Source organism: Dermacentor albipictus, chromosome 10 (assembly GCF_038994185.2).
Source record: "Dermacentor albipictus isolate Rhodes 1998 colony chromosome 10, USDA_Dalb.pri_finalv2, whole genome shotgun sequence".
NCBI classification, from domain to species: Eukaryota; Metazoa; Arthropoda; class Arachnida; order Ixodida; family Ixodidae; genus Dermacentor; species Dermacentor albipictus.
In genome coordinates this window covers 51,926,026-51,953,936 of record NC_091830.1, presented here as the reverse complement: position 1 = coordinate 51,953,936, position 27,911 = coordinate 51,926,026, and the positions used below count along the sequence as shown (strand labels likewise).

Sequence of the window (27,911 nt, the reverse complement as noted above, 5' to 3'; positions counted from 1 at the left end):
CTCATACCCGAACACCGGAAACGTGGACGTCGGCATGGATGAATGGGTGTATATTGTGAGCAGGCACGTACCCAGGATTTTTTTTTCGGGGGGGGGGGGGAGGGGGCACCACCTTCATCATCATCATCATCATCATCCCATCATCATCATCATCAGCCTGTTTTATGCCCACTGCAGGACGAAAGCCTCTCCCTGCAATGCGATCTCCAATTACCCCTGTCCTGCGCCAACCGATTCGAACTAGCGCCCGCGAATTTCCTAATTTCATCGCTCCGTCTAGTATTTTGTCGTCCTCGATTGCCTTTTCCTTTTCTTGGTAACAATTCTGTAACCATAATGGTCCAACGGTTATCTAACCGGCGCATTACATGACCTGCCCAGCTACATTTTTTCCTCTTGATGTCAATTAGCATATCGGCTATACCCGTTCGCTCTCTGATCCAAACCGCTCTTTCTCTCTCTTAACGTTATGCCTAGCAATCTTCGTTCGATCGCTCTTTGCGCGGTCCTTAACTTGCTCTCAAGTCTCTGCTCCATATTTCAGCACTGGCAAAATGCACTAATTGCACACCTTACTTTTCAATAATAATGGTAAGCTTCCACTCAGGAGCTGGCAATATCTGCCGTATGCGATCCAACCTATTTTTAATCTTCTGTGAATTTCCTTCTCATGATCAGGGTAGCCTGCGATTAATTGTCCTAGGTAAACGTGCTCCTTCACAGTCTCTAGTGGCCGACTGGCGATCCTGATCTCTTGTTCCTTTGTTGTTGTTGTTGTTGTAGCCTGCGGCACGTGTGGCTCCTACCCACGATGTGGGACTGGCCAAGAAATGGGTGGATTATTTCAAAATAATATAGAGCATAAATTTTCTAATATCTATGCGAATAGCATTGAATAGAGTTGAATTTCCGGCTAAAATAAAATCAGGAAGCTGCTGTTGAATGAGGAATAATTAATTTAAAAGTAATAAAAAATAGAATTTAGCAGGGCATTCGTTCAGATTATGTGAGGAATGTTTGGACAGCGAAGCATGCATCCCTGTGGCTGAATCCCAAAGTGGACGCCCCAAACAAAATAATTGCACGTTCTGTCAAGTGCAGGCCAATTCTTCGAAAAGGTATCTCCAACAATCTTTTTCTTAACGCAGCAAAGCGGTGGCAAGATAGAAGAAAGTGCTGTATCGTCTCCACTTTCTCACAAAAAGAACAAAGGGGAGAGGAAACCAAACCCGACCTGTATAAATTAAAATTTAGGGAGGGAATGCGGCAGCGTAATTTGGTGAGGCAGACCTCAAGCATCTTTGTGTAACAAGATTCGCTATGCCAGGGAAATGCCAGGTGTTTATACTCTGGAGAAGCTGTCAAATGTGGGTTTCCGGGTTTCTGTGGGTTTCAAATGTGGTTTCTGTCAAATAGCAGTTTCTGTATCCTGTTCATTACTGTTTCTAAGTGAGGTATCGTGACTCCTCTTGGTACTGTATACAGGTCAGCTTAGAATTTTTTCCGCTGCTTTTACTATATCTTCGAGATTGCTGATGATATTCCCCTTTTTATCTTTTAGTGCATACATCATGGTTTGTCCTATGCCAGGTTTCTTGTTTACTGATTTCAGGCTGCGTTCATTTTTTACGGCTTCTTCAGTGCTTCTCATGTTATAGTTTCGAATATCAGTTATTTTCGCCTTGTTGATCAGTTTTGACAGTTCCGCGAATTGCGTAACGCTGTGCGGCCGCCAGTCCCATAGAGAGAGAGAGAGAGCGAGGGCTCTTCATTAGAAGAACAGAGAATTTTGCCGGCGCGTATATAACCGCTGGCATGCTACTCTGCATAGGGATGGGGAATGGGATTAAAAGATTCCAGAAGAGTGTGGGAGAAAAAAAAGGATAAAAATAAATATGAAATGTCCGAGTGGACCTGATACTAATTTTTACACGTGACATGGCGGGTGAATTTAGGCTTTTGTATAGGAAGGATGCAATTTTTAAAGTTTTCCTATTTGACCAATTTCTGTCAGGTATTTGAACAATAAATCCAAAACCCGTCGCTGTTTTGAAGGGCCGGGCATTGGACCTAAGATGCTCGGTAATGTTAACGGTTCGTGGCGAATCATGTCCATTTGGTGCTCAAAAAATTGTCTCTCGTCGCGGTACGCGGGGCATTCTAGTAATATGTGCTCAATTGTCTCTAAGTTGCGACAGTTATCACAGTATGGGTTAGTGGTAAGTCCTATGCGGTACAGACAATTGTTCGTATATGCCACGTTCAGTCGAAGACGATGGTACAATGTCTCTAAGTGTCGAGGAAGTTGTCGTGGAATTTTCGGTCTCATTTCTGGGTCAATGTAACGTAGGAAGTTATCTTGGTGAAGCGGCAGATTCAAGATACGGTTTTTTTCTTGATAGGCATATTTTTTCGCCATGGTTGAAGCGTCGGCTTTTGTAAAATATGTTCTTCTGAACTTGCGGTATTGAAGTCCATTTCTGGCAGCTTCGTCCGCTCTTTCATTTCCCGAAATGCCGGCATGGCCAGGTATCCACTGGAACTTTATGCAATGCCCAGCGATCTTAGCCCTGTGGTGAAGATAAGCAATGTCAAATGCTGCTGGTTGATTATTGCAACGCTTGTGCCTGTTCCATATACTTTGTAGGGCTGCTTTTGAGTCTGTGAATATCACCCATGTCTTTGGCGGCTGCTGTCGAAGTATATACACAAGGGCCTCCTTAATGCCATATAGCTCCGCTGAGGTAGATGATGTCGTTCGCTCAAGACGAAACGAGAATCGTTGTCCTGTAGAGGGAACAAAAAGTCCGCATGATGAACAGTGTGGAGTTGTAGAGCCATCTGTGAAAATGTGCGTTGCGGCTGCGTATTCTTTGTGCATATATTCTAAAGCTATATTATAAGTCGCTGCTTGAGGCATTTTCTTTTTCGCACTGATCCCAGGTATGTATGGCACGATTTCCAGTGGGGACAGTGTCCATGGTGGAATGTTTCGCGGCATAATTTGTGACGCCTGAGCAGGAATCGAAATACATATGCTTCCGACGGCCTGCCCTAAGCTAGATGTAGCACGGGTTCTGGAAATATCCTTTAAAAAGTGAGTCTTCGTCCCATACAACCGCGTAGAGTGCAGGACTCTGCGATTCTAGACGTACTGCGCTCACCGCGAAAGGTTAGAAAAACACCCACATAAGCACAGCAGAGAAGTGGCTACGTGAGGTGGTTCGACCGATAACTGTAGAAGCGTCATTCAAAACAAGTAATTGTTCTCCACTTCCGGCGGCGTTTTCTCTACTTCCTTTTTCAATAAAAAGATGTTGATCCATAAATAGTCTCATAAACAACGCTTAAATTTTTTATTATTCGCTTTTGCTTGCAGTTTGGTGGTTGCCTTGGCTCTCTCCCTTAGTTTATCGCTTAATATCTCAACTCCTTGCGATTTTTGTTTCCAGTTGCGAATTTTGCACGAAAAGTGCTATACAGTTAGGGAAAAACAGACGAGGTAACGGGCGACAGTCATCTTGCTTATGGGTTTAAGGGTTATTGCAGGGTTTCATGATGGACGCTCTTTCACATTATTTTATTTCCCACCTTATCTAACCCATATCACGTGTATATGGTTCCGGGCATCTGCCAGCGTCGCGGCGAGCCGTAACTCAAGAAAATAATGAATCAAAGGGAAAACTTAAACGCAATTGGCGTTTTCTCCGGCCGCAACTCGTTCCATGAGAGTACAGACCAGCTGAGTAACAGCCGCATCCCTCTCCTGGTCCCAGGATCAGCCTAAACAAAGAAGGTTGAATGAACAAAAGCAACAGCTATGCGCGTGATGGTTGAATAGATGGTGACAACTGAACGCATCGCTAGTTAATCGCGCGGGTGCGGAATCTATAAGAAACCTGTCCTTCACATTACAAGAGGTGCGGATAACTACCGCCGTCTAAAAGGAGTGAAAAAGGCAGCATAATGCTGACCGATGAACAGCTGTCAAGTCTCATTATTGATCTGGTGGCGCTTTAGGAATGTGTGAGGAGTGGTCGCATGGGTGGTGAGGGGGGGGGGGGTATGCCACATGATTTCGGGGGGGGGGGGGGGCCCGGTCCCCCCCGGGCCCCCCCTGGGTACGTGCCTGATTGTGAGCATTCGCTTTGAAAACGGGGCGGGGGGGGGGGGTGGGGTTGAGCTCTTTATCTTTATCTTTACCTTTTGTCGGCATTCATCATTGAACTATATAAACAGCGATTTGTATAAAATAAAAATTGTCGAACTTGATAGAACGGTGCCCTAAATACGTAAGTCTTTTTTTATTCTGCATGTCCCCTCTCTCCACACCTTCTCCAGCTATGTTTCACTTCATGGACTGCAGGTTTATGAACTACTTCTCTGTTAACTTGAACGCCCAAGGCCTCGGACAGGGTCACTGCATGCAACTACACTTTAATAGGTGATGATGATATGAATATCCTGTTTCATATGTGGCGATGACACATACCGTCACTATCGTTCTTTAAAACATTGTAGTGCATTTCAGTCTTCCGATACATTTATCCTGTATGCCGTAATATTCACTGTACGAAGTTCGCTTCACCGCTGGTTATCCATACGCGTGACCAATATTCCAGCCGTCTTTTATTACAACGTCCCTGGGCTGCACAGCATTTTTATCTATGCTTGTGTTCCAATTCTGGCCAGCATTGGAGACAGTCTACTTTGACAACCAAGAAGACAGCTTCGAGCCCAAGTAATGTAATACATCTGGAACCGCCTGGAAGACGTCCCTGCGACGTGACACCACCTCGCGTCGAAAAGAAAGAGCTAAGAAAAGCACGTATTATCGCTGTATTTTAATACTTTGTGTGCGCGAACCTATGAAAAGCTCGACGTAGCTTACATTAAGTGCGTAAATGGCTGCCTACGTGTTTCTGTGAGCAGACTACTTTCCATCAAGATGCCAAACCTTCTTCTCGGTCGCTATCTTGTCAAAGCAATGTAGTCCGCACTGCTTTTAACTATGAAGCTGTTTTCGCAATGATATCCTCATTACCGACTTCGTCAGAATTGGAATCCGACTTACGATGGTCACAGTTTCCTTAGCTGTCTATTGAATAATTAGGCTTGACTAGGCCATACATTTTGAGGGCAGTAGGAGAAACGTTGGCTGTTTTCCAATACTGTTTTCCAGCGCTGTGGAAGAGACGTGTTTATCTGAAAATATTATCCTATAGCTTGCCTTCACGGGCACCCTTCAAACAGCAGGGCACTGTCTTTTGAATTATCGTAATTGTTTTTTTTTCTATTCATTCTTGCTGTTCGTTATTGCTCTGTCCATAGCTAGCTTAGTCTACATTGCTCCTATCACGATTATTTATAATGGCATCCACTTTGAAACAAAGTGGTTGCAAATTGTCACCTAGCCTTCTTGAGCGGATCAAGTCTATACTATACCGATTTCAGTCCAGCATTTTCCTGTCTGTATTTTATCTTGTAAGGTTACCTATGCCTGTAACGACCCCGGCCCATCTCTTCCCGGTTATTTCTTTCGTATTGATCCTCTAAACGTATCTTGCTTACCTCGACTGCTGATCAGTTACACTGCCATCAGCTTTAGTTGACGCCTGACGTTTCGGGAAGGTGGATGCTCTTTTTACAGTTGTTGTGGGTGAACGACTTGGCATTCTGCTACAACGTGTGGAGTCCACTGGGGATTGTTTCTGCAGTAGACGCATACATCATCCTGTTTCGAAAACTTGCTCCGGTGCATTTCTTTTTCGTTTCTTTTTTGTGTCTTCAGGCAGCCAGTTGAGGCCTCAAATAGCGAGGCACTGTTTTCGTACAAATTTTCTTTCCTGGTTTTTTGCTTGCCGCATATGTAAACGTTCACGAAATGTTTCTGTTCCAGTCTTCTGCATCCGATTTACCGTCTATGTTTCTCTCACTTGCTTTTTGGTGACTCTGTGTTGTCTGCTTGCACTTCCATTTACCCTGTGCTTGGTTGCCAGTTTTCGTGTCTTGTCCACGCTTTCGAGGCGTACATGTTTGTACTCTCTGGTCGCCCATTTCTTTTCATCCATGTTCCCGAGTCGTTCCTAAAAAAAACTCAGCAGCTCTGGTGCAATGGTATCTCGTGGTAACTGGTTCAACCGCAGAGCGCCCAAAATATTTTTTTGTGTGTGTTTCTGCTAGTTCTCGTCTTCAATAAGGAAAACTCTATACATTCGTGATTATGCTGTTGCCGGCGCTTTCACGTCGGCAACTGAATAGCACATAGCTTATCATTACATTCGAGCAAAGTCTTATGTAGGAGCATGTCGCTCTCATTGGAGGCTTTATTCGAATTGAGGTGACGTGCTCATTGGCCGATCTACATGGAGCAAAGCAAATACTCAGGGAGCGTCACGGGACAGTCTTGAAACCTAGTCATCAGAATTGGGGGCGCATCCATCATTTAGAGTTGAGTGACGACATCATAAGGTGATTCTCAGTCTGTCTTATGATGTGTGTGTAATGGGTAATGATGTATTTATACGATGTTACTCAGTGACACATACACAGCGATCAGTTCATGGGTGTGTAGGACTGTGTGCTGTGGATTTCTGACCATATGACATGGTTTCTTTTCATTTTCTTACACATATATTTTATATTGTTGTTTCCGCTATGCGAAAAGTAGCCGTTACCATTATAAGCTGACTACGTATCTTTCTTTTATTTTCATTTCAATAAAGAAAAGAAAAAGACATACCCGTTAACCCAAGCTGGCGTGAAACATGTTCATTGAAGAGTGGCGCATACCCAGTGCCACATGCCGAATCACCCAGGTTGGCGTCAAAGATGTGTATTGAAAATCAGCAGATACCCGCTGGCCCAAGTTGCCGTGAAACGTGCTCACTGGAGAGCAGTGCATGCTCAGTATTGCATCTCAACCACTGCGTGATGCTCTATTTAACCACCGACTACTCGGTCACCCAGCTAGGGTAAAAGAGGTTTGGCACATATATACATACGTACGTACGTACGTACGTACATATATACATACATACACACACACACACACACACACACATACATACATACATACATACATACATACATACATACATACATACATACATACATACATACATACATACATACATACATACATACATACATACATACATACATACATACATACATACATACATACATACATACATACATACATACATACATACATACATACATACAAACCGCAAACTAGAGAAAGTTTCCAAAGAATGCTAATCACATTAATAAAGGAACAGGAGGTATCTTGGGAAAAGCATCCGAGCCACGTGATGTATATAGTCACTCCGCTCGCCTGCGCTGGGTTCGTCGGCTTGTCCGCTGCGCCGCTCGGATGTTATTGTAACGCGCGGCTGATCGTATCAGCTGGCGCTCCGCGTCGAGTGTTGCTTTCGGCAACAGCGACAGTGCTTCCTCATTACTCGAGGCCCAGAACAAAGGGCATCGAATGCGGCAAGCAGAGAGGGCGGCGACTGCTCTGTCGGACTAGCGGTATGTACTGAAATATGCGACGAACCAGGGCGTGCTCTGTTCCCAGGATTCGCCGGGCAATTTGGACGACCGTTAGAAACAGCAGGCAACGGCGTAAGCTGAAGCTGCCTTGACGTACACACACACACACACACACACACACACACACACACACACACACACACACACACACACACACACACACACATACATACATACATACATACATACATACATATACATATACATATATGTATATATATGTATATATATATATATATATATATATATATATATATATATATATATATATATATATATATATATATATATATATATATATATATATATATATATATATATATATATATATATATATATAAATCCTCCGTGGCAATTTCCTCTTCGAACTAACAGTACTGTCCTTAGCACAATCGGATGCTTACATTCTCGCTTCTTGGCACCGCTGCACGGATAACGCTTTCTGTGATGGCAGTCAACTGCTCTCTAAAAACTGAAATAATTTGCACCTTGTATGTAAATGTTGTATGTATGTAAATCGATGCAACTGGCGCAAATTTGGCGCACATTGCGCCATTAACGCCCAAAATGTGCGAGCGGGAGTTAGATGCATATTTACGCTGGTATTCATTTCTACGGGTGTAATTCATTTTGCGGCCTGTGCCCCAAGCACAGGTGGCCATCTCGCGTTATGCAAACGAGGCCCTATTGTGCGGCATTGTGCGCTGTGCGACGTTCTACAAGTCTCCGAATTTTATTGACGCCGTGTCAGATGATGGTGTCGCACGTAAGCTGATGCTCCGTCTTATACGACTTGTTCAGGTAATTACGTTCGGAGCTTACACGTGGGCTGAGGGAAAGACATCTAGTCTTTTCAGATAGAGATGTCTTTATTCATTGATATTTCGAGTAATTAAAAGAGATGAACCGCACAAATGTATACATATATACTTTTTTCCAGGGGCGTTGCAATTGTGAAATTTCTGAATGGAAGCGAATACCAATATTCGAATAACGAAACCACCGAATACCAAATCGAGTATCGAAGGTGTAATTTCTAAAGCAATATTAAATATGAAGTTTGCACTAAGTTCCCATAGTGCAACTGGAAACCAGCCTGATATAGAAAGGTACGTGCACATTATACCGTTCAGGATTACACGTCCGGGCAACTGAGAGGCTTGCAAACGATAAACTGTTAGCATCCGGGGCACCATGACAATGCCAGTCATTACGCAGGACAATTCAATACAGTCATAACCAACCTAAGGCGTGTTACCAAGGGCACGTGTACAACTTTGTATTCGCTGAGAAAGAGGCAGTTGATGCTACAGCTCCTCACATTGTTTCACAGGGATACAGACACGGTGAGACTCGCCGAATAATAAACTGAAGTAAACTCGTATATAGGATGCCCGAACGTGAATCGTGCTTGTTGAATTAATGAAAATTATTGATGCGAAAGCATCAAATGGCCCATTGAGCGAAAAAGCCGCGTCTGTAGCGGCGAAACGTCACCTGAATTCAGAGCAGGCGAAACGGAATGAGCGCAAGCTGCTGCGTGAGGGGAAAGGGCATCGCCTCGACGCCACGTCATCAGCGCGCCGCATATATATATATATATATATATATATATATATATATATATATATATATATATATATATATATATATATAATCTGTCACTGGCCTTAGCTAACGCCCCTTAAACTTCCTAAAGTAGCGTCACTCTCCTCCTCCGCCTTCACTCCTCCTCGTTTCTCCTCTCTTTCACGCCCCCCCCGACCGTGGCGACGCCTACATTGCTCCAGCGTAGCAACGGCGCCAACATGCGCTCCTCGCCACTCCGTAGACGCTCCTCGAGCAAAAATGGCGCTGATGCACGGCGCGAGGGCCCACGTGATGCTATTAATCCAATAGCGACGCGGCGTCGGCCTCGGCCAGAGCGCGCGAGGAGGAGGCGGCATTCTTCAAAGCGTGGCACTACTTTACGAAGTTTAAGGGGCTTTAGCCTTAGCTGCTGCGCGCGCCGCCCGGCCTTGGTGGCCGCTGCTGCTCCCTCGTTCTCTCGTCGCGCAGGACACCGGTGGTTGCGCGGCGTTGGCACCGCAGGCTGCTGCTGCTGCTTGTTGGCTCGGGCAGCACGTGACCTGCGGTGCCAACGCCGCAGGCTACCCGCACCGGTTTAATCGCAAAACTCGAAGGGGACTGCTCGGTGGCGTTCAAGGGGCCATTAATGATTTCGCGTTTTACAACTCCTGGGAAATGTGGCTTAGAAGAACTTTCTGCGGGCCTAGTTTGTGCATTCATGACAAATATCTCAAAATGGCTAGCAAGAGACATCACGCACAAAAAGGAAGGGTCGCACACGATTGAAAGCAGTTGAAAGTAGCGCCTGTCCTGTGTGCGACCTTCCTTTTGTGCGTGGTGTATCTTGCTTGCGCTTTAAAAATGTCTATCCTAAGAAATGCTTTGGTGTCCCCCTGAATTTTTCGAGCGGGCATTGTCTGGCCTGTGCGTATGCGTTCAGGAACCGGTGCCCCTGCCTAAAAGCCGCAGCTCTCCTGCAGCACAGTCATCCGAAACAGTGTCATCCGAAACATCGTTATGTCTTCCTCGAGACTCCCTCGTAGCGTTTGAACAGAGAGGAATGTACGACAGCTTTGAATACCGAAGTCACGAATCGAATAGGAATCGAACAGCAGGGACTGTTCGATCCGCATTCGAAATTTCAAATATTCGCATACCCCTATTTTTTTCTCTCTTCGAAGCCGTATGCAATATGCAATAATTCCGCTAGGATAATATATATATATATATATATATATATATATATATATATATATATATATATATATATATATATATATATTCAATGTCTTTTTTCTTTTTACGGGAGAACTTGAGAATTAAAGCTTTACGTGCGCTGACAGACAACTTAGCGCTGTGTGTGTCCCTGCGTGTCTTCTTTTGTCCCGTCTTTTAATCGCGCTAACGTACACCCCTTGAAGATGCATTGCCAACAAGCCCACATTGCAACCCTCGTGCACTGTGGGGTACCGTAAGTGTATACGTCTTTGCCTCTTGGAAAGCTGGCGTCGCTCGTCGGCGCATAGGCTCGACGATTTCGAGCAGCGCTTCCGCCGTTTCGCAGTCCGGCAGCGTTAACGGTTACACTGCAAGGAGCACTGCCCCATGAGCCCCAAAATTGCGTTCGCAGTGGGCCCGCAACCTTCGAGCGCGTGGCACCCACGATGAGAGAGAAGCGAACGCTATAGGAAGTCACATTGCGCATTTTCGTCCGCGCGGTCATTATAACACTCTGCGCGTATTCGCTTGTATATTCATTCTTTTTTCCCCTTCTGCTCGCAGCAAATTGGGAAGGGTCGGGCCGTCAATTCTCGCCATGCTTCGTGAAGCGGTGGCCGCGAGCTTCGAAACGGGCGGCGACGAGCCTGGCTGGGGGTCATTGCCGGGCCGTCGCTTTATTGTGATAGAAGAAGGGCGGTGGGGAGCTCGCTGCCAGTCTGGCGGGAGCCAGTGTCAGAGCCTGCGGCATGGCTTTCCTAGTGTACACTCTTTATTTATTTATTTTTTACTTGTGTGTGTGTGTGTGTGTGTGTGTGTGTGTGTGCGTGCGTGCGTGCGTGCGTGCGTGCGTGCGTGCGTGCGTGCGTGCGTGCGTGTGCGTGTGTGTGTGTGTGTGTGTGTGTGTGTGTGTGTGTGTGTGTGTGTGTGTGTGTGTGTGTGTGTGTGCGTGCGCGCGCGCGCGCGCAAAGGTTTTGCGGTTTGTGAACTGTTTTCGCCGCAGTGCTCGGTCGCTCTGCGGGAAAGTGGCCGCAGCTGGTGCATGAAGTCGGCCGTTCCGCTGGTGGTTTTTCTTTCAGAAAAAAAAAGTGTGCGTCTGTGTGTGTGTTTGTGTGTGTGAGATAGATGGATAGATGGATGGATGGATGGACGGACGGACGGACGGACGGACGGACGGACGGACGGACGGACGGATGTTCACAAACTGTGCCAATAAGCTAGCATGTGGAACTGGTAGGATTGTTGTCTATTCGCGACTGTGCGGGCTGCAGCGGAAGTGAAGAAGCGTTTTTTTCCCTCGTTTTCTTCTTTTGAAACAAACAGTTCCCGGCGACAGTCATGAGGGTGTGTGCTAATCACATCTTGGTGGACTTACAACATACAGCCAACTTCTTAACTGCTTTAAGTGGCGTGTGTTGTATGGGCGACAATGAAACGACTCTCGAGAAATACGGGTGCAATACTTTCAGCAGAATGCCTGTGAAATTCAGGTGGTCTTCGTTTCGGTGAAGATTTTTCTATATGCACGTCCATACCAACATATCATTGCAAAAAAAAAAAAATAAGTCACTTTGGCAACTGTAACAGCTATGCATTTCACCGCGGATTGGTCCTAAACTTTTCGTTAACAGGAAGCTTAAGTTAACAGTTAAGTTAAGCTTAATTAAGAGTTAAGTTAAGCTTAATTAAGAGTTAAGTTAAGCTTAATTAAGAGTGAAGTTAAGAGGAAGCTGAAGAGAAAGTTAAGAGGAACACAGGGCAACGGAAAAATGCTGTTGCCGAGCATCGTCACTGACTATGTAGCGCGTTACGGAGAAGGACACCAGAAAGAAGCGAGAAATTCTGGGGTCTTACGTGCCAAAACCACGATATCACACGCCGTCACGGCGGACTCGTTAGCACTGGCCTGGCGCTCTTTGGCCATAATTTTGGCCACCTGGGGTTCTTTAACGGGCAACTAAATCAAAGTACCACGGGTGTTCTTGCATTTCGCCCCCATCGAAAATCGGCCGCCGTGGCCGGGATTAGATTACAGTATTACATGTTCCATAAACTTTCATATGAGACTAGTTAAATATATTGGCCTATAGTTAAGCGGAGAACAATGATCACCAGGCTTAAAAATCGCTATTACTTTGACAACACGCCGGTCACGGGGAACAGTATTAGTTGATAATGATTGTGAATGAAGAGCGGATAGGAGAGAAGCAAGGGTAGACGACACTTTCTTTCATCTTGTTATTAAATCAAATGTCATGAGAAGCAGTAAAAACCTTAAGTTTATGCAGCAAATGGAGCACGACGTTCTGTCTAATAATTACCGCTGTCATAGAAATTCTTGCAAAAAAAAAGAAGCAAATATCAGGAAATGAAATAGTGTCCTCCGGCGTCAAGACTGATGTGATAGCAGTATTCAGATAATCCGCGCAGTCAGACTCCGAGATTATTATGCTGCCGTTATCGTTGAGTATGACATCGGGATGCCTGTGCGGATTAATTAATTAGTCGCCAGAACTTTGAGCGAGTTTATTTGAAGCATGGATGACACGTCGTGGTTAAAAAGAAGTTACAGCGCGTATATCTTAACAATTATTGGTATTCCAATTATTAGACTTTGCATACTTGAGCCAGGATTCTGAAAGACGGTTTTCAGCGGAATTTCGGTAAAGTCGATTCTTTTTATTGTTAAGACGCCGCAGTTTTTGCTCACACCACGACTCGATGTTATGGTGTTTTGTCACTATCACCTGAAAAAATGCAAATATTTTATTTATTGATTGAGATAGCTTGTGCTTGAAGAATGTCCAGTTCTCTTCAATCGTGTGTGAGGAAAACAAGCCTAGAAAGCGCTCAGCAAGCATAACTATATTTCGGAGTTTGTGGCATCGTGGTTGGCCTCGCTGTGTAACCTCATTAACTTCCGTCTAGTCTCCCGTTAGTTAATGGGAAACTGGCAGCTCAAATCAGCAGCTCGAATGATAGCCGTGTTCTATTTCCTTCCTCGACGAGAACAGTCGTGCATCGCGAAGGCGGCCTTAAACCGCGTTGCCTCCGAGATCGCAGTGAATGCCCGCCATCTTCTCTCGGCAACGTTCGCAATACTATTTCAACCTGGCTCCAGTGCGTAATCCGAGATAGTTGTACTTATTGTTTCGCACGGGCGCTTGCGTATACCTCTTCACGTTTACAATCGTTGTCGACGCGAGTGGCGACATTTCACCTGTTTCCACATTTGCATACCGACCAGCTGTGCGTGAGCTACATGCGGCTTGCGCTGCTTCCAAGAAGTAACGCAGTTGTCGTACTCGCGGATGAACGTAGAGTCAACCGCAAAAGTTTGCGGGACGCAGGATCTGCCGAGAAGCTGAATCCTCGCGAAGCGTGGTCACACAGCCTCGAATTAAATGTTCCAGCAGGTTGTAGCCTTCGCCACCTACACAGTGATTCATTAAATAGGAAGTGTCATGCCTTAGCAGTGCAATATTCACATTTGAAGGGGAAACCGGATCCCGTAAACTATTGCTGTTGACTGTACATTCAACATACTATGTTTTTTTTTGCTTCAAGATCGTCTTGATTTGGATGCGGTTGTTCGTACCTAATTGCACGCGGTACACTGTAAAATAATTTACACCCTTAAACGTGAATAAAGGCGTAAACTGATCCATAGCTCCCACCTTTACACCCTTTTTGGTGTATCCAGAGAATAGTGGGAACCGAATAAGGTGCGCACGCGGCCATGCAAAAAGTAGTGCGCGGGAGGCATGCGACCCGTGCGTCGGCTTTTTTTTTTGTTTTTTTTTTCGCCTGAATTGCCACGGGGTGTAATGTAGGCACGAAATTGCATGTAAACATAGGGCCGTTTCATGCATGCATGTACTGCAAAAGAGAACTACGAAATGTATCGTCCATGAGCCTTCTTTCTTTCGCAGTGTTGAAGTTGGTCAGTTCTCAGGTTCGCATCCTCAAGTAAATTTTCGTGGACTTTGTCCCAAGACATGCCCGAAATAGATGTTGCAGACACAAGAACAGAACATGCATTGGACGTTATCTTCGCATGGTTTACTCCAGGTACAAGCGATGGCTGCTGTAAGGGCCCGGTTCCGCCCAAAAGTCTCCGGACAGAGACTTGCTCCATCCGAGAAGTTAAAAAAAAATGATGGGGTTTTACGTGCCAAAACCAGTCTCTGATTATGAGGCACGCCGTAGTGGAGGACTCCGGAAATTTTGACCACCTGGGGTTCTTTAACGTGCACCTAAATCTAAGTACACGGGTGTTTTCGCATTTCGCCCACATCGAAATGCGGCCGCCGTGGCCGGGATTCGATCCCGCGACCTCGGGCTCAGCTGCCCAACACCATAGCCACTGAGCAACCACGGCGGGTATCCGAGAAGTATTGTGGGGAAGGCAGCAGGTAGACGTCGAGGCAAGCGTCTCCCGCTGGTTGATAACTTTTCGCGGCAATAAGAACAGAGCAAATGGGGGGGGGGGAGGGGGGCATCAGCGGGGAGAGAAAGAGGGGGAATTACAGGCGACGAAAAACGAATGAACTTTGCGGTCCTCAAGGTCATGGTCTTGTGGTCACAACCGAGTTCCTGCACCCATCGAACATTGATGTTCGCACGCGAATACTCGTTAAGTATTTGAATCTACTGACAAATTAAACAACACTGTAATGCTGTACACCTTTCTGTAATGCCTTCGGGCCTTGAAAGTATTTTAAATAAATAAATACATTCCCTGTTTGAGCTGCCTAACTGCGCTGGAGGTGTTGGTGTTGATGTGCGTTTCCTTGACGTTAGGCAATTTGACGAGGTCTTCGATCGCAACGCGTACAGCGCGAAGCTCAAATAATAACGGATCCCGTTTAAGGGGCACTGTGGAGGGTTAATAAGTTAAGCGTTATTCCGCATTAGCTAAAGCGGCCACTATTATACCGAGTGAGGAGCGCATTAGGCCGTTGCACGGCCCCGTGTATACCAGCGCGACAGCCGACCGAGTGGGTGCCAGCTAATTAGGTTTTAATACATAATTTCATAATTTGGATTTTTTTACTTATAATATATTTTGTAATAATCATTGTATCCGCTTTTCAATGATGGCGTTTTCTTAATTTTATTAACATTAGTGTTAGCATTAACATTTTATTTTTTTTCAAATGTCATTAATCTCCCTCCTTATAGTATTAATAATTTTACGAGGAATACTTATTATATTCATATACATAATTAGATTGTGTCCTAATGAAAAAATAAATTTATACAATAAATTAATTTTTGCTTCAATTTTACTCATAATTGCCATTTGAAATTAAAATTCAGTTTATAGGAAAAATTTGAGGAATTAAAGAACACCTTTAAACCTTCACGGTATTCCGGTCCCACGTGACCATCTTCTGCACGATGACGTCACGACACGTGCAGGTTGGAGGGGGCGTGTACAGATAACTCTTTGTATCGTACACGTCGTCCACCTGTGCCTTTCTACTAACGTTCCATTAAGCTGTCCTAAGTTTGAACTGCAACAATGCCCTAGGAAGGCAGTAATCAAGACCTCTGATGATTGGGCTTTCGGCATACAAGAGGTGCTTCGGCCATTGGATAACGCGTCTTTAGAGCGATCAGCTCTGAGAGCTTTATTAACCTTCTTTACTGAAAGTAACATTGTATCTCAGTATTAACACTTAGTATGTCCTTGTGTACTTATTGCAGAGTGTGCTGTTACTACTGCTCTTTTTTATTATTATTATTGACTGTTATGTTGTGTTTACGAAATGGGCCTTATTGCCTGAACGTTCTTTCATACCACCTATGTGTTATCGTCCTTTGATCATTGGAGAATGGTTTTTTGTTTGTTGAGAAGCCGGTGACAAAATAGTGGCCGGCATTTCCAATTTCATTCCAATGGATCACTCACCCATACACATCCTGGGAAGCTTACCCGGAACTTGTTCGTAGGAAAAACTTTTTGTAGATTTGCCAACGTGTCATGCTGCTCGTCAGTGCTTCTTTTTCTTCCTTTCTCTTCTTTTGGGGTTTTTCATTTCGAGAGGCTTCATTTAGGGCTTAAAAAAAAAGATTGAAAGCAAGAAATGTCGTGTCTGAACTCCAGGCATCTTGAACAAGAAACCTGCAAGTAACATTTTTCTAAGTAGCAAACGCGTGCACAGCCGACGCCTCCTAATGACCTGTTCTAGGCCCTAGATCACCGGATAGGTAATAACTTGATCTAGCAGGTACTGGCACAGCAGTCTAGGCCTGTACTGCTCACGTATAGTTCAACCACCCTCTCTCTCTCTTACGTTCTTGGCACAGGAGCGTCCTCGGCAAGCAGCGCCGGGGAGGGAGTAAGAGGAAGAAGAAAAAGATGGCCGAGGCGACGTCACAGGACGCCCTCGCCTCCGGAGGAGAGGAGGAAGAAGAGGAGGACCCGGACTTCGAGGAGCTGCGCCCACCCGAGGTGGACCCGCTGGCCGATCTGCTCGACCAAGGCGGAGGAGAGGACTGCACCGTTGAGCAGGACGGGGGAGACTCGATGGACGGTGAGCGTTGGCGCTGCGGTCGAGGCGGCCATCTTTCTTTCCTACCGCCACGGTAACAAAGGAGACGTTCGTTCAAGGGCCCCTCGCCTGGTCCGGCCATTTTTAACTGGCAAGCGCAGCGCATGCAGTGCGAGCTCGCGATCGTGTCTGCTAAAAATAACATCGCTACGCGCCGCGGGAAGAGCCGAAATTTCAAACTAGACGCCGTTCGCCCTTCTCTTCGCGGGCGCCGCTCTCCAAGACGGGGTGACGACGTAAATCAGCAAGTGTGCCTTGTGCCTGCGTGCATCTATACGCTGTGGCGTCGCTTCATTGTGACCCGTGACACTTCGAGAATTATTCGGGGCAACATCTGTTATTGGTGTGATCTGTTGCTTCAATAGGCGCATTAGAGTTCAGAGAAGTAATAACACGCGCCCAAGCCGAATGTCTGCGTGTCTTCGTTTCCGACGACGCTCTCTCTCTCTCTCTCTTCCCTTTCACGCAGTGTTGCCGCGCGGAGGGACGTGCTTCTCGTTCTCTCGCGTGCACGAGCCCAGCTGCAGCCTGCTGACGCCCAACCGGCTGCTCACGCTGCCCGACTGCCCGCTCGAGGTGAAGATCGTCTCCGTCGAGCGGGACCACAGCAGCACGCACATCCTCTACCCCAACCTGTAAGAACAACCGCGCTCCTATGTAGCGTTGCCATTGCTAAGGGCGGAGTGCGAGAGAAACGCTATAGAGTATGGTGGCTGTAATAAAACTTGGTTATATCGAGCGCGCTATGTGACTGCTTGTCGCCGCCCTTAGAACGACAGAAAGCTGAGCTAGTTGGTAAGGATTCATTATGCAAAATATAAGTGAGGCGTGCAGACAGGACACAAGAGTAGAGAAGTGGACAACACGAACGCCGTGTTGTCCACTTCTCTTCTCTTGTGTCCTGTCTGCACGCCACACTTATATTTTTCATAATGAGTCCTTACCAACTAGCTCAGCTTTCTGTCGTTCTAAGCTTCATTTCTAGTACTCTGAGCCCTTTTCCTTCTCCCCTACTTATCTGCCCAATCCTGCTTCGTTAAAAAAAACGGCGTTCGTGTTGTCCACTTCTCTACTCTTGTGTCCTGTCTGCACGCCTCACTTATATTTTGCATAATGTCGCCGCCCTGTTTCGAAGGGGAAACGAATGCCAACACAGCGTTGTCATCTCGCAGGTACGTGATCGAGCTGCGTCACGGGGACTTCCAGTGGTCGATCCGGCGCCGGTACAAGCACTTCCAGCAGTTGCACCAGCAGCTGCAGATGTACCGCGCCGCCATGTCCATCCCGCTGCCGACCAAGAAGCACCGCGAGCGGCGGCGCAGCTACCGCGAGGACAACAACGCGCGCAGGCCGCTGCCTCGCTTTCCCAAGAAACCCGAGAGCCTGCTGTCGCAGGAAGAGGTCCAGCAGAGGGCGGTCAGTGGCTGAAACTCTGTCGCGGCATCATTGGTCATCGTCATCAGCGTCATTGTCATCATCATATCCGCGTCCACAGTGCAAGGCCCATCTCCAACTACATCCTTGCGTGCGTGTGCCGATACCATCGTGTGCCTACTACGAATCCCCCGTTCTCATCACACCACTCAGTTCAGGGCGCCGTCATTGACTGCGCTTATTATTGCAATGGCAATTATGCGGACACTTCAGGCGCATTTTCGACGCCGTCGCGCTGTCCCGAATAAAGTCCATGTGCGCGGAGATAGAGCGGCCGCATGCTGGTGATCACGTGATGGGCTGCGGGTGCGAGAATGGAGGACGTTCTTTCTTTCCTCCGTGGATGCGAGGGAATGCGTGCGAGTGCGAGTCGAGTCGAGAGTCGTGACCTCCAACATTGGGTGGGCTTGCCGCCCACCCAATGTTAGAGGTCACGTGATTGAGCCAGCGCTGCCCTGCGGCACCGTGGCTACCTGCGCGGCCAAGCGTGTGTTTATCTGCCGCACTTGCCAGGGCAAAGGGCAAGCACTTGAGGGTGCACCGATAAGGATGTTGGCTTGGCGCCCACCCAATGTTCGTGGTCACGTGATTGAGCCCGCGTTGCCCTGCGGCGCCGTGGCTACCTGCGCGGCCGAGCGTGTGTTTATCTGCCGCACTTGCCAGGGCAAAGGGCAAGCACTTGAGGGTGCACCGATAAGGATGTTGGCTTGGCGCCCACCCAATGTTAGAGGTCACGTGATTGAGCCCGCGTTGCCCTGCGGCGCCGTGGCTACCTGCGCGGCCGAGCGTGTGTTTATCTGCCGCACTTGCCATGGCGAAGGGCAAGCACTTGAGGGTGCGCCGATAAGGATATTCGCTTGGCGCCCACCCAATGTTCATGGTCACGTGATTGAGCCCGCGCTGCCCAACGGCGCTGTGGCTACCTGCGCGGCCGAGCGTGTGTTCATCTGCCGCACTTGCCATGGCGAAGGGCAAGCACTTGAGGGTGCGCCGATAAGGATGTTGGCTTGGCGCCCACCCAATGTTCATGGTCACGTGATTGAGCCTGGGCTGCCCAGCTGCACCGTGGCGTTCCTTTACTGACCGAAACGCCACCGATCTCTGAAGGCTCATGTGCTTCGCGTCGCGCAAGCAGTCGGTTAGTTGATAAGGATGATAGGAAGTGATGAAGTGTTGTATGGGTCTCATCATGGTTGACAATGGTTCGACGCAGATGGGTAAGCTGTTAAAGAGCGATAAGGGCTTATTATGATCGGAGCAATTCTGATAAGGTTGATAAAGGTCGTATCGTGCCCGATAAGGATGATAAAGAGAGATAAGGGCTGATAACGATCGGTTCGATTGCGATAAGGTTTATGACGAACGATAAGGATTTGTAACGGTCGAATCTTGTCCGATGAGGTTAACAATCGATGAGGGTTAATAAAGGTCGAATCGAGTTCGATAAGGCTTGATAAGTGTTTATACTGGTCGGATCAAGTTTTATAAGATTGGTAACGACACCGGGTTGCGTGGAGACGAGTAAGCGGCACAATGCTCACACATAGAGAACTCCGGTGGAGTCCCCGTAGAATTTCTTCTTTCAATATCTGTTGCTAATCGATCGTTTCATCGTGCCAGGCTTTATGACAGAGACGTAGTTGGGAACCCCTCCAGCTAAATTTACGCCACGTGGCGCGTTTTAACGTGCACACAGCATACGGTACACGAGCATTCTTTCACTCCGTCCGCCAGTAATGTGACCGCTGCAGTAGGGATTCGAACGCGCGACGTCAGGCTCCGCTTCAGAGCGCCGGTCCAAACGAACCGTGGTGGCAGGCGCCAGGTTTGATCCTTTCTCATTATCGAGACTGCAGTCGTACATCGCTCGATGCGCGCTCGAGCCTGCGCCGCTGGCGTTGTCGTGCTGTCCTGCTATCGACTGCGCATGCGCCCCTCGGTGCGCGGTGGGTCGGAAGGTCTCCAGAGACGCAGCGCCAAGGCTCCGCTCAGTCGACTCGGTGGCTGAGCCAGGAGAACCTTCTGTCTTTCGCGGCTGGCACGATCGAGCGATATGCACACGCGCAGTATTAGCGTTCCCGGTTAGCAAGTATTTGGGTGTAATGCAAGGGTCCTTTCTGTGCACGCCCTTTCCATCCTCACCATGTACATCACAAAACAGCAATGGCGATAAGGGGCACCCCTGCCCCAGTTGGTATCAACTTTCTCCTCGCTCCTCACCCCTTCCCATTCAATGCAAACGGTATTTGCTTAGTAAATCTCTCTCAAAAACGCTATACAGTCGTCGCCTAAGCCTTCCCCTTCCACAATAACCAGTAAAACGTTGCGGTCTACGTTGTCACACGCTCCTGTAATGTCTAGAAAAGCCGCATATAACGGTCTGCTTTCTGCTATGGATATTTCAATACACTAAGTAAGGACAAATAAGTTATCATCCAAATGCCTACCTATACTGAAGCCAATCTCAAGTTCTCCAAAAATGATATTATTCTCTGCCCATGCTTGCAGCTTTAATTTAATTTGTTGCGTTGCTAACCTCCATATTACCGGCCTGTGTGAGTGCATTCTATATGTTCGCCCTTTATCTTCATAAATTAAATTCATTTTACTTTGTCTCCAAATTTCTGATATTCTTCTATATTTTTTTAGTTTTTTCTACTGCGTGAAACAGTGCTTCGTTACTTTTTGTTCCTAGTTCATTAATCAATCTAACAGAAACATCCTCCAGCCCTGTGGCTATGCGGTTAGGCATTTTCCCTTCGGCTTCCTTTCAGTTGAAATTTGTCAGCACCAGCACCTTTTCCATCTGGTTCTCTCTCACGTTCTTTTTCTTCTAAAATACAACCTCATCATTTCCAATTAAAGATTCGGCTGGTATTTTGTCGGATGTAATTTAATGCCGCGTTCCTTTCCTGTTTGCTTCCATGGTCGCCTAAGGTATGGTTCTTGTATTGTGCCAGAGTACCTGCCTAATAAGTTTATGTGGTTCCAAAATATGTGCGGCCTTCTTTTTCTCATATATTTCTGACAAGCAATGTTCGCTTTCACGTTTTATCTTTGCTTGAACCAGTATATGAACCATAGATCTTTTATGCATCATTTTCAGGCTACTTCACCCTGCGGCAACTGCGCTTTTTGTTCTGTATGCCTGTGCTCTCGGAATGCTTTCTGTCGTTCAGCGATCGCTTCTCATATCTCCCTGTTCCATCAGCTTTTCGGTTTCTTTTTTTCCATTCCTATGGACATGCTGCTTCTCTTTCCCCATTTCTATCGTTATTACACTTAGAAGATCTTATTCCCGCTCTTTGTCTGGCCATTTGCCAAGTTATTCATCGACTCTTGTGGCTATATTTCTTATTTGTTCCGCATTCATATTTGGACTGGCCATTCTGCACTCATTGCTCTCTTTCCAAACTACATATCCCAATTTCAAAATGATGCGTTTATGGTCAATCCCTATGCTGTCCCTTCCTCGTCAATGACCATTTCTCCCAGCTTATAAGTTAATCTTGTCATCAGACAGTAATCACTGGTCAATTGCCGGTTTCCCACTTAGCATGTGGTTTGCCCGTCACACTTAGGTCCTGTATTCGCGATAAAGAGGTTAGGTCGCTCACAAAGATCTGGCACTGACTTCCCGTTGTTATCGGTATAGCCATCTAGATCCTGTATGTGGGCATTCGTCTCACCTAATATGGTAATTTCGGCATTATTCCCGATACCCTTAATATCACCTCTTAGGCATTCCACTAACTCTTGATTCTTCTCTCTGCAATTATTTCCTGTCCACAAATACGTTACGCCCAACCACGTTTTAACGCTAAAGCGTTAAGGAACCCGTGTCGCAGAAAATCCGGTTTCGTCGTCGGACGCCGCTTCGGCGAAATGATTTTCGAACCACCTATACCAAGCCTCTCCATGTGACGCAAGAAACTTACTGAACTAATTGAATTTCTTAAGCTAAAATACGAGGAATACTCGTAAACTTTAATTTACGCACAGCCTACAGACATGACAACCCTCGGATTGTAATTTGACTATATGATAAAACATAATTCTGCTACGCGAAAACTCAAAGAAACGTATTTTCCAGCGTTTCTACCATACACAAACCAGCCGCGGCATCGCCATTGGCGCGCGCGGGTGTCTCGGGGGCCACGGAGCCACGCGCCCGTATGCTTGCAATACCACCAGCTGGCGCTTGCCTCCTTGGCATCGCGGCGCGTGGCATGAAAGGAAAACATTTGGCTCGAACGAATCCTCTCACTATCCTGCAAAACCAAATATACACGAAACACAGCTGCACACACGGTAAAAAACAAATCTAGCAAATTATTTTTTGAAGGCAAAAAAAAAAGATTGGCGAATAAAAAATAGAAGCAAGCTCGGAGCATGCACAAAGAGCTTATGTTTTCGTCGCCGCCACGGAGACCTGGAAAAACACGTCCGTCCGTGACAAACATCACCGCACTGCCTTTTATACTCGCGCCAGCGCCGTGGTGCGTCCCCTGCGGGCGCCATATTGAAGTACCCGTGGTATTACATTGTGTGTGCACAGTTCATTTCTACATTGGATTACATTGTGCGTGCACTGAATGTTGAGTGGAAGTTTATTTCAACAAGATTAATAATAAAGATACATGCTGACATGATTTGAAGTACACGGGAAGAAACATCAGCGACAATATTACATTACACCAACAGCTAGGGCACATTATGATGAAACGGCAAACATTTAGGTTACGCACAAGTCTGGCAAGTGGTGTTACCTGCCGCGAATTAAGTTGCCAGTGCGGTAACAGCTGCGCGGTATAATTTTCACATTGCGGAGCTGTATAAAGATGTGCCACAGGAACTGGTCTTCATTTAGGTTGGTCAGGTCCAGGCAACCCTGCTCGCACATGTGTTTCTGTAAGCAGTGTTGTAAAGGGCATGTCGGTTTCCTTGGCCGGCCCCTGTAGCACCTCGTTCACACCACAACTTCGAAAAAAAGCTTCGCCTTCAAGAGTGGAACGCGACAGCGTTCCCGTCGACCCGCCAAGGGGTGTAAGACAGTGGGCTACGGCGCAGCGACTACGCGCCCCGCATCGGACGCGGTGAGCGTCGAGAGCAGCGCCGCGTTCGGCGCGGCAACGAAATGTGCGCCTGAGCAAGCGACGCACGCCTGAGCCTTAGAAACAGCTCGTTTCTAAGGCAACACCGCATTCACTAGAGACGCTTTTGTACCGCTTTGAAGCATCCAGCTCGTGGCTGAGTGGTAGAGTCTCCGTCTCACACTCCGGAGACCCTGGTTCGATTCCCACCCAGCCCATGTTGCAAGTTGTTTTTTATTCATGAAGTGCCTGCTGGGATTTATCGCTCACGGCCAACGCCGCCGACACCGACGCCGACGACACCGGCTTTTCTGCGACACGAGCTCCTTAACGCTGTCGCGTTAAATGTACTCGCGGTTGCGTTCTCAGTTCTGTGCATACATTGAACATGCGCCACAGTAAGAACCAAGAAGTTTCTTTTTTCTTTTTTTGAACAGGGCACGCTGCAACATTTCTGTTTGTGGGCAAGTTTTCGCAACGATATAGTGCGGTTCCGCACGGGAAAATGATGCGCCAATGGCCCACTGCCTTTGGAGCCAAACTCATCGTGGCATCGCCACGTAAATGCCATCCTGCATCACCTTCACAGCTGTTCTGCTTATTGCAGAGGGCTTCCGAGCGTACTTCCCCGTGCACAAACTAGCAGCGGCTGAACCAAAAGCTGCGTCAGTGCAGCCTTTCGCAGCATACACTTTTAAAACTAACGTCTCTAACTTAAGCAGTTACAAGACGTGAGACGGCATTTCGTGCTCAGCATTATCAGATCCTTCACCTCGTAGGAGAGGCTCCAAATTGAACGACGGGAGCGGAGACTGGCGCACACGGCCGCTAGATCTTCCATGGAGCGGCCTACCCTTACACCAATTGTTATAGAAGTTACGTTGCGCTTCTATTGAATTTGCGTTGCCTTCTATATAACGTATGCTGAGGTGCCGTTGAACTTCATGCATTATCTCTCCACGACTGCCGTGAGCGCTCCTCCGCCCGTAGCCTTGTTGGGTAGGGGGGGGGATAGTTCGGCTCTTCTCCGCAACGCGATCCGTGGCGCTAGTGATGGGGCTGCAGGGCGACCTGCGTTGGGCCTCTTTTGAAGCCGGAAAAGAAGCGCGGAGCAAAATTAGTTTTGAAGTCTCGGAAACATGCATGAAAAGGATTGGGCGGCTACAGCGCACGAATATCTGCACTTTAAAGGCGTGGACGCGTAATAGAGGAAGAGGTCAAGAAAGTTGGCAATCAAGTGCAGGATAACTGAAAGTGCGAGCAGACGACCCGGGGTGGCTTGCAAGGACATTTAATAACAAAAATAATAACTAATTCACGCACGCATTCTTGAATGTTCCGTATACAAGGTCTAGTCCGCGTAAGAACGTTATTATTCGTTATTATTTTGGTTATTAAATGTTCCTGCCAGCCGCCCCCGGAGTCTTTAAAAAGAAAGGTCGACTTGGAGCATCCCTACTGAATACGAAGGGAATTCACCCTGCGAGACGCGTAAGAAACATACACGTTCCAGAAGCGCTGGGATTCAAAGCGGACGGAAGCATTAACTGGTAGGCAGTCGATGCAAGCATGAGACGCCTAGAGTACTGGTGGGGGAAAATCGGGGAAGGTATAGATAGAACGGGTGTCTTTACAAGCATCGGTAACTGTGTACAGCATAGTGACATAACTTTAATCGAGGGAGTAGTTCAATGAGGGATATGCAAGACGCTAGAGCGCTATGCATGTAATATGTGCACCTGATTAGCTCAAGCAGGCTAGGTGACTATTTGTCGCCGTACCGTTTCGACGGGAATGCCAATAAAAATAATCGTCATCATTATCGTCAGGAAGCAGCCCGAAGGTTCGGCCGCTCGATGAATGACTGACAGCCGCTAATTTCGCCAATTTAATCAGGCGCTCGAATAACTTGTCTGCCAGTGAACGGCACTCTATTACGCCATAAGACGCAATCATTTGTTAATAACAAATATTTGAGGGAGAGCGCCTGCTAATTCTAATAGCAGAAACGCGGCGATGAGTAGCGCAGGGAGGTAGAATTTGAAGAAAAGCCAGCGCCAGACGTCGCACTTCAAATAGGTTTTACCGGCCGCGTACTCTTTGTAAATTAAGCTTTGTCTTACTTGTGCTATAGTCAGCTCGGTTGTTATAGTGGTTGTTAACATATCATTGTTCATGTCGGATCCAAGTAAAAGTACAAATTATGTTCATTTATAAACGAAAAGAAGACATGCAAGGGCACAAAAGTAGCGTATATTAGCATGTCCAATACATTACATCATATTGACCACTAGGCATTCGTCTTCTGTCGGCATTTAGCTGAACCAAGAAGCTTTAAGTGTTGGGCTAGTCTGAACGGAACGGCCCAGTGAGCGCGAAGACAAATCTATGAGTAGATATTCCGATCCGTTCTTTGGTTGCTAGAACGCCACCGAGTGGGAAGGAAACTAGAAGAACCGCGAGTAAGAAACCTAAGCGACCCAGGAAGGGTGCCGGAATCAACAACCGACTTTGTTTAACGGCGTCCCTCAGGACTAAACTCGAGCGTGCGCAACAGCAGGGTAATTCTCTTCAAGGTGATCGCGCTTTCTTTGGGGCGCTGGCGCGCGCGCCGGCGGCTTACCTTCCGGTCTTTCCTCTCGTTGCACCATCGAGGTGCGACGCCAGTGGCGCCACCTGGCGACGCCTCCCGTAACGGCAGCGTTGTGAAACGCGTTCAGCGCAGCGCTCACCCTTGCTATGCTGCTTTCATTGCTTCGCGTTCGGGTAAAACTGGCAATTTATTTATTTTCTCATGCATTCATTCATTGATTCTGGATATTTAGTCTCCCAGGAGTCTTCGGAGACAAGCCCAACCTCCTGGCCACGCCCACTTATCAGATGTATATATATATATATATATATATATATATATATATATATATACATATATATATATATATATATATATATATATATATATATATATACGTGTGTGTGTGTGTGTGTGTGTGTGTGTGTTGCAGTTTACTTATTGCGCATTCAGCGTATAAATGTTGGACCTGACCGACGCGCACGGGTATCGTAAATTTTCTCTAATTTCCTCTCGCTATGCAGGAGCAGCTAGAAGCCTACCTGAGCAACCTGGTCATGGTTCCGGCCTACCGGATGAACCCGCACACGGTGAGAAACGCCATAGAGGCTGCCTACGGTAGCGTGCCTTATTCTCGGAACCATGACTTCGTAACTGGCGTTACGTCCTCTAGTGAAGGGTCTTTCTGCGCGGTAGTTCGCAGCCCACCAGCCGCATGGCACAGATTTACGTTAATTTATGGGGTTTTTCACTTCCACGGCGCACAGAAAACGACGATGTAGAGGCAGCTGGCGGCTGCTAGATTTGTTGAAACCACACGAATTCGTCTTTATCTTTACTATAGGTGACACCACTGCGAGGGGCGACAGAGTGAGGACGAGGCATTTTTAAAGATAGAGGCGGAGCAAAAATGGAGTGTCCCAGCTAACGCTAGCAAGGCAGCTTAAAAAAATCACGTACGTGTTATGATTATAAGATGTACGGTGGTCTGTCATCATACCTTTTTCACCGTGAGGGTAATTTTCTGGTACTAATCGTCTCGCTAATTAGGGAAGGATAATTTTACAAACATTTCATTTCTGAATAAGGGTCTGACACGCGATGGGAAAGCTTTTATCGTGTTTTGAAACGACACGTTCAATCGTTTTCAGCGTGGTACGTTCTTCGTGATTATATATTTCTTTTTACCCGCTTAAATCGTTCCGCACCAAATGTGAAAAGTTCTGCCTAACTACGTACCCTCCATTGAAAACCAATGCCCCCCCCCCTCCTCCCAAAAAGAAAAGTGATCTGAAGGAACCGCGGGTCGGTGACAGCCTGGACACTGCGTGTGCTGCGGCGGTCGATCACGCGGTACGCGCTGCTCGTTATCAGCGGAAGCCAAGGCCCACCAACATCGACATCTTGCTGCTTCCAGGCGATAAGCGCTTTCCCGTGGGATATGTCACGACCTCATTTCGAATTGAATTCTAGGCCCGTACGTGCCAAAACCACGACTTCATTATGAGGCACGCCGTAGCCGGGAACTTCGGATTAGCTTTGACCACCTGGGGATCTTTAACGAGACCCCAGTTCAAGGGACGCGGGCTTTCTTGCACTTCACCTCACCCCCCCCCACCCGCCCCATCGAAATGCGGCCGCCGTGGCTGGGATTCGATCCCGCGACCTCGCGCAGCAGCGCATCGCCATCGCCGCTAAGCCACCATGGCGGGTTAACGACCTTAGTTCTAAAATTGTTAAATGTTAGATTCTCTAATCACCCCTAAAGTATACATCAAAACGGCCCTGGTTTCGTAAGTGGACTCATGCCCGAACGCCCGTTAGCCCCATAATCGTATGTTATGTAATGTTTTTAGCAGCTTGGCTAAATGCGACACTCTGTATGTGGCTCAGCCACCAAATAAAGCC

General features: G+C 47.1%; 1 protein-coding gene across 6 annotated transcripts in view; it reads left to right on the top strand.

The window, feature by feature from the left end:
* Nucleotides 1-27,911, top strand: part of Pld (Phospholipase D) — a 170,937-nt gene that overhangs the window by 88,243 nt on the left and 54,783 nt on the right. For all 6 annotated transcript variants that reach the window (XM_065439352.2, XM_070527443.1, XM_070527441.1 and 3 more), the window contains exons 2-5: nucleotides 16,660-16,886; nucleotides 17,374-17,539; nucleotides 18,077-18,320; nucleotides 26,528-26,593. In XM_065439352.2, the coding sequence (XP_065295424.1) occupies nucleotides 16,712-16,886; nucleotides 17,374-17,539; nucleotides 18,077-18,320; nucleotides 26,528-26,593 (651 nt within the window). In that variant the 5' untranslated portion in view covers nucleotides 16,660-16,711. The remainder of the gene's footprint in view (nucleotides 1-16,659; nucleotides 16,887-17,373; nucleotides 17,540-18,076; nucleotides 18,321-26,527; nucleotides 26,594-27,911) is intronic.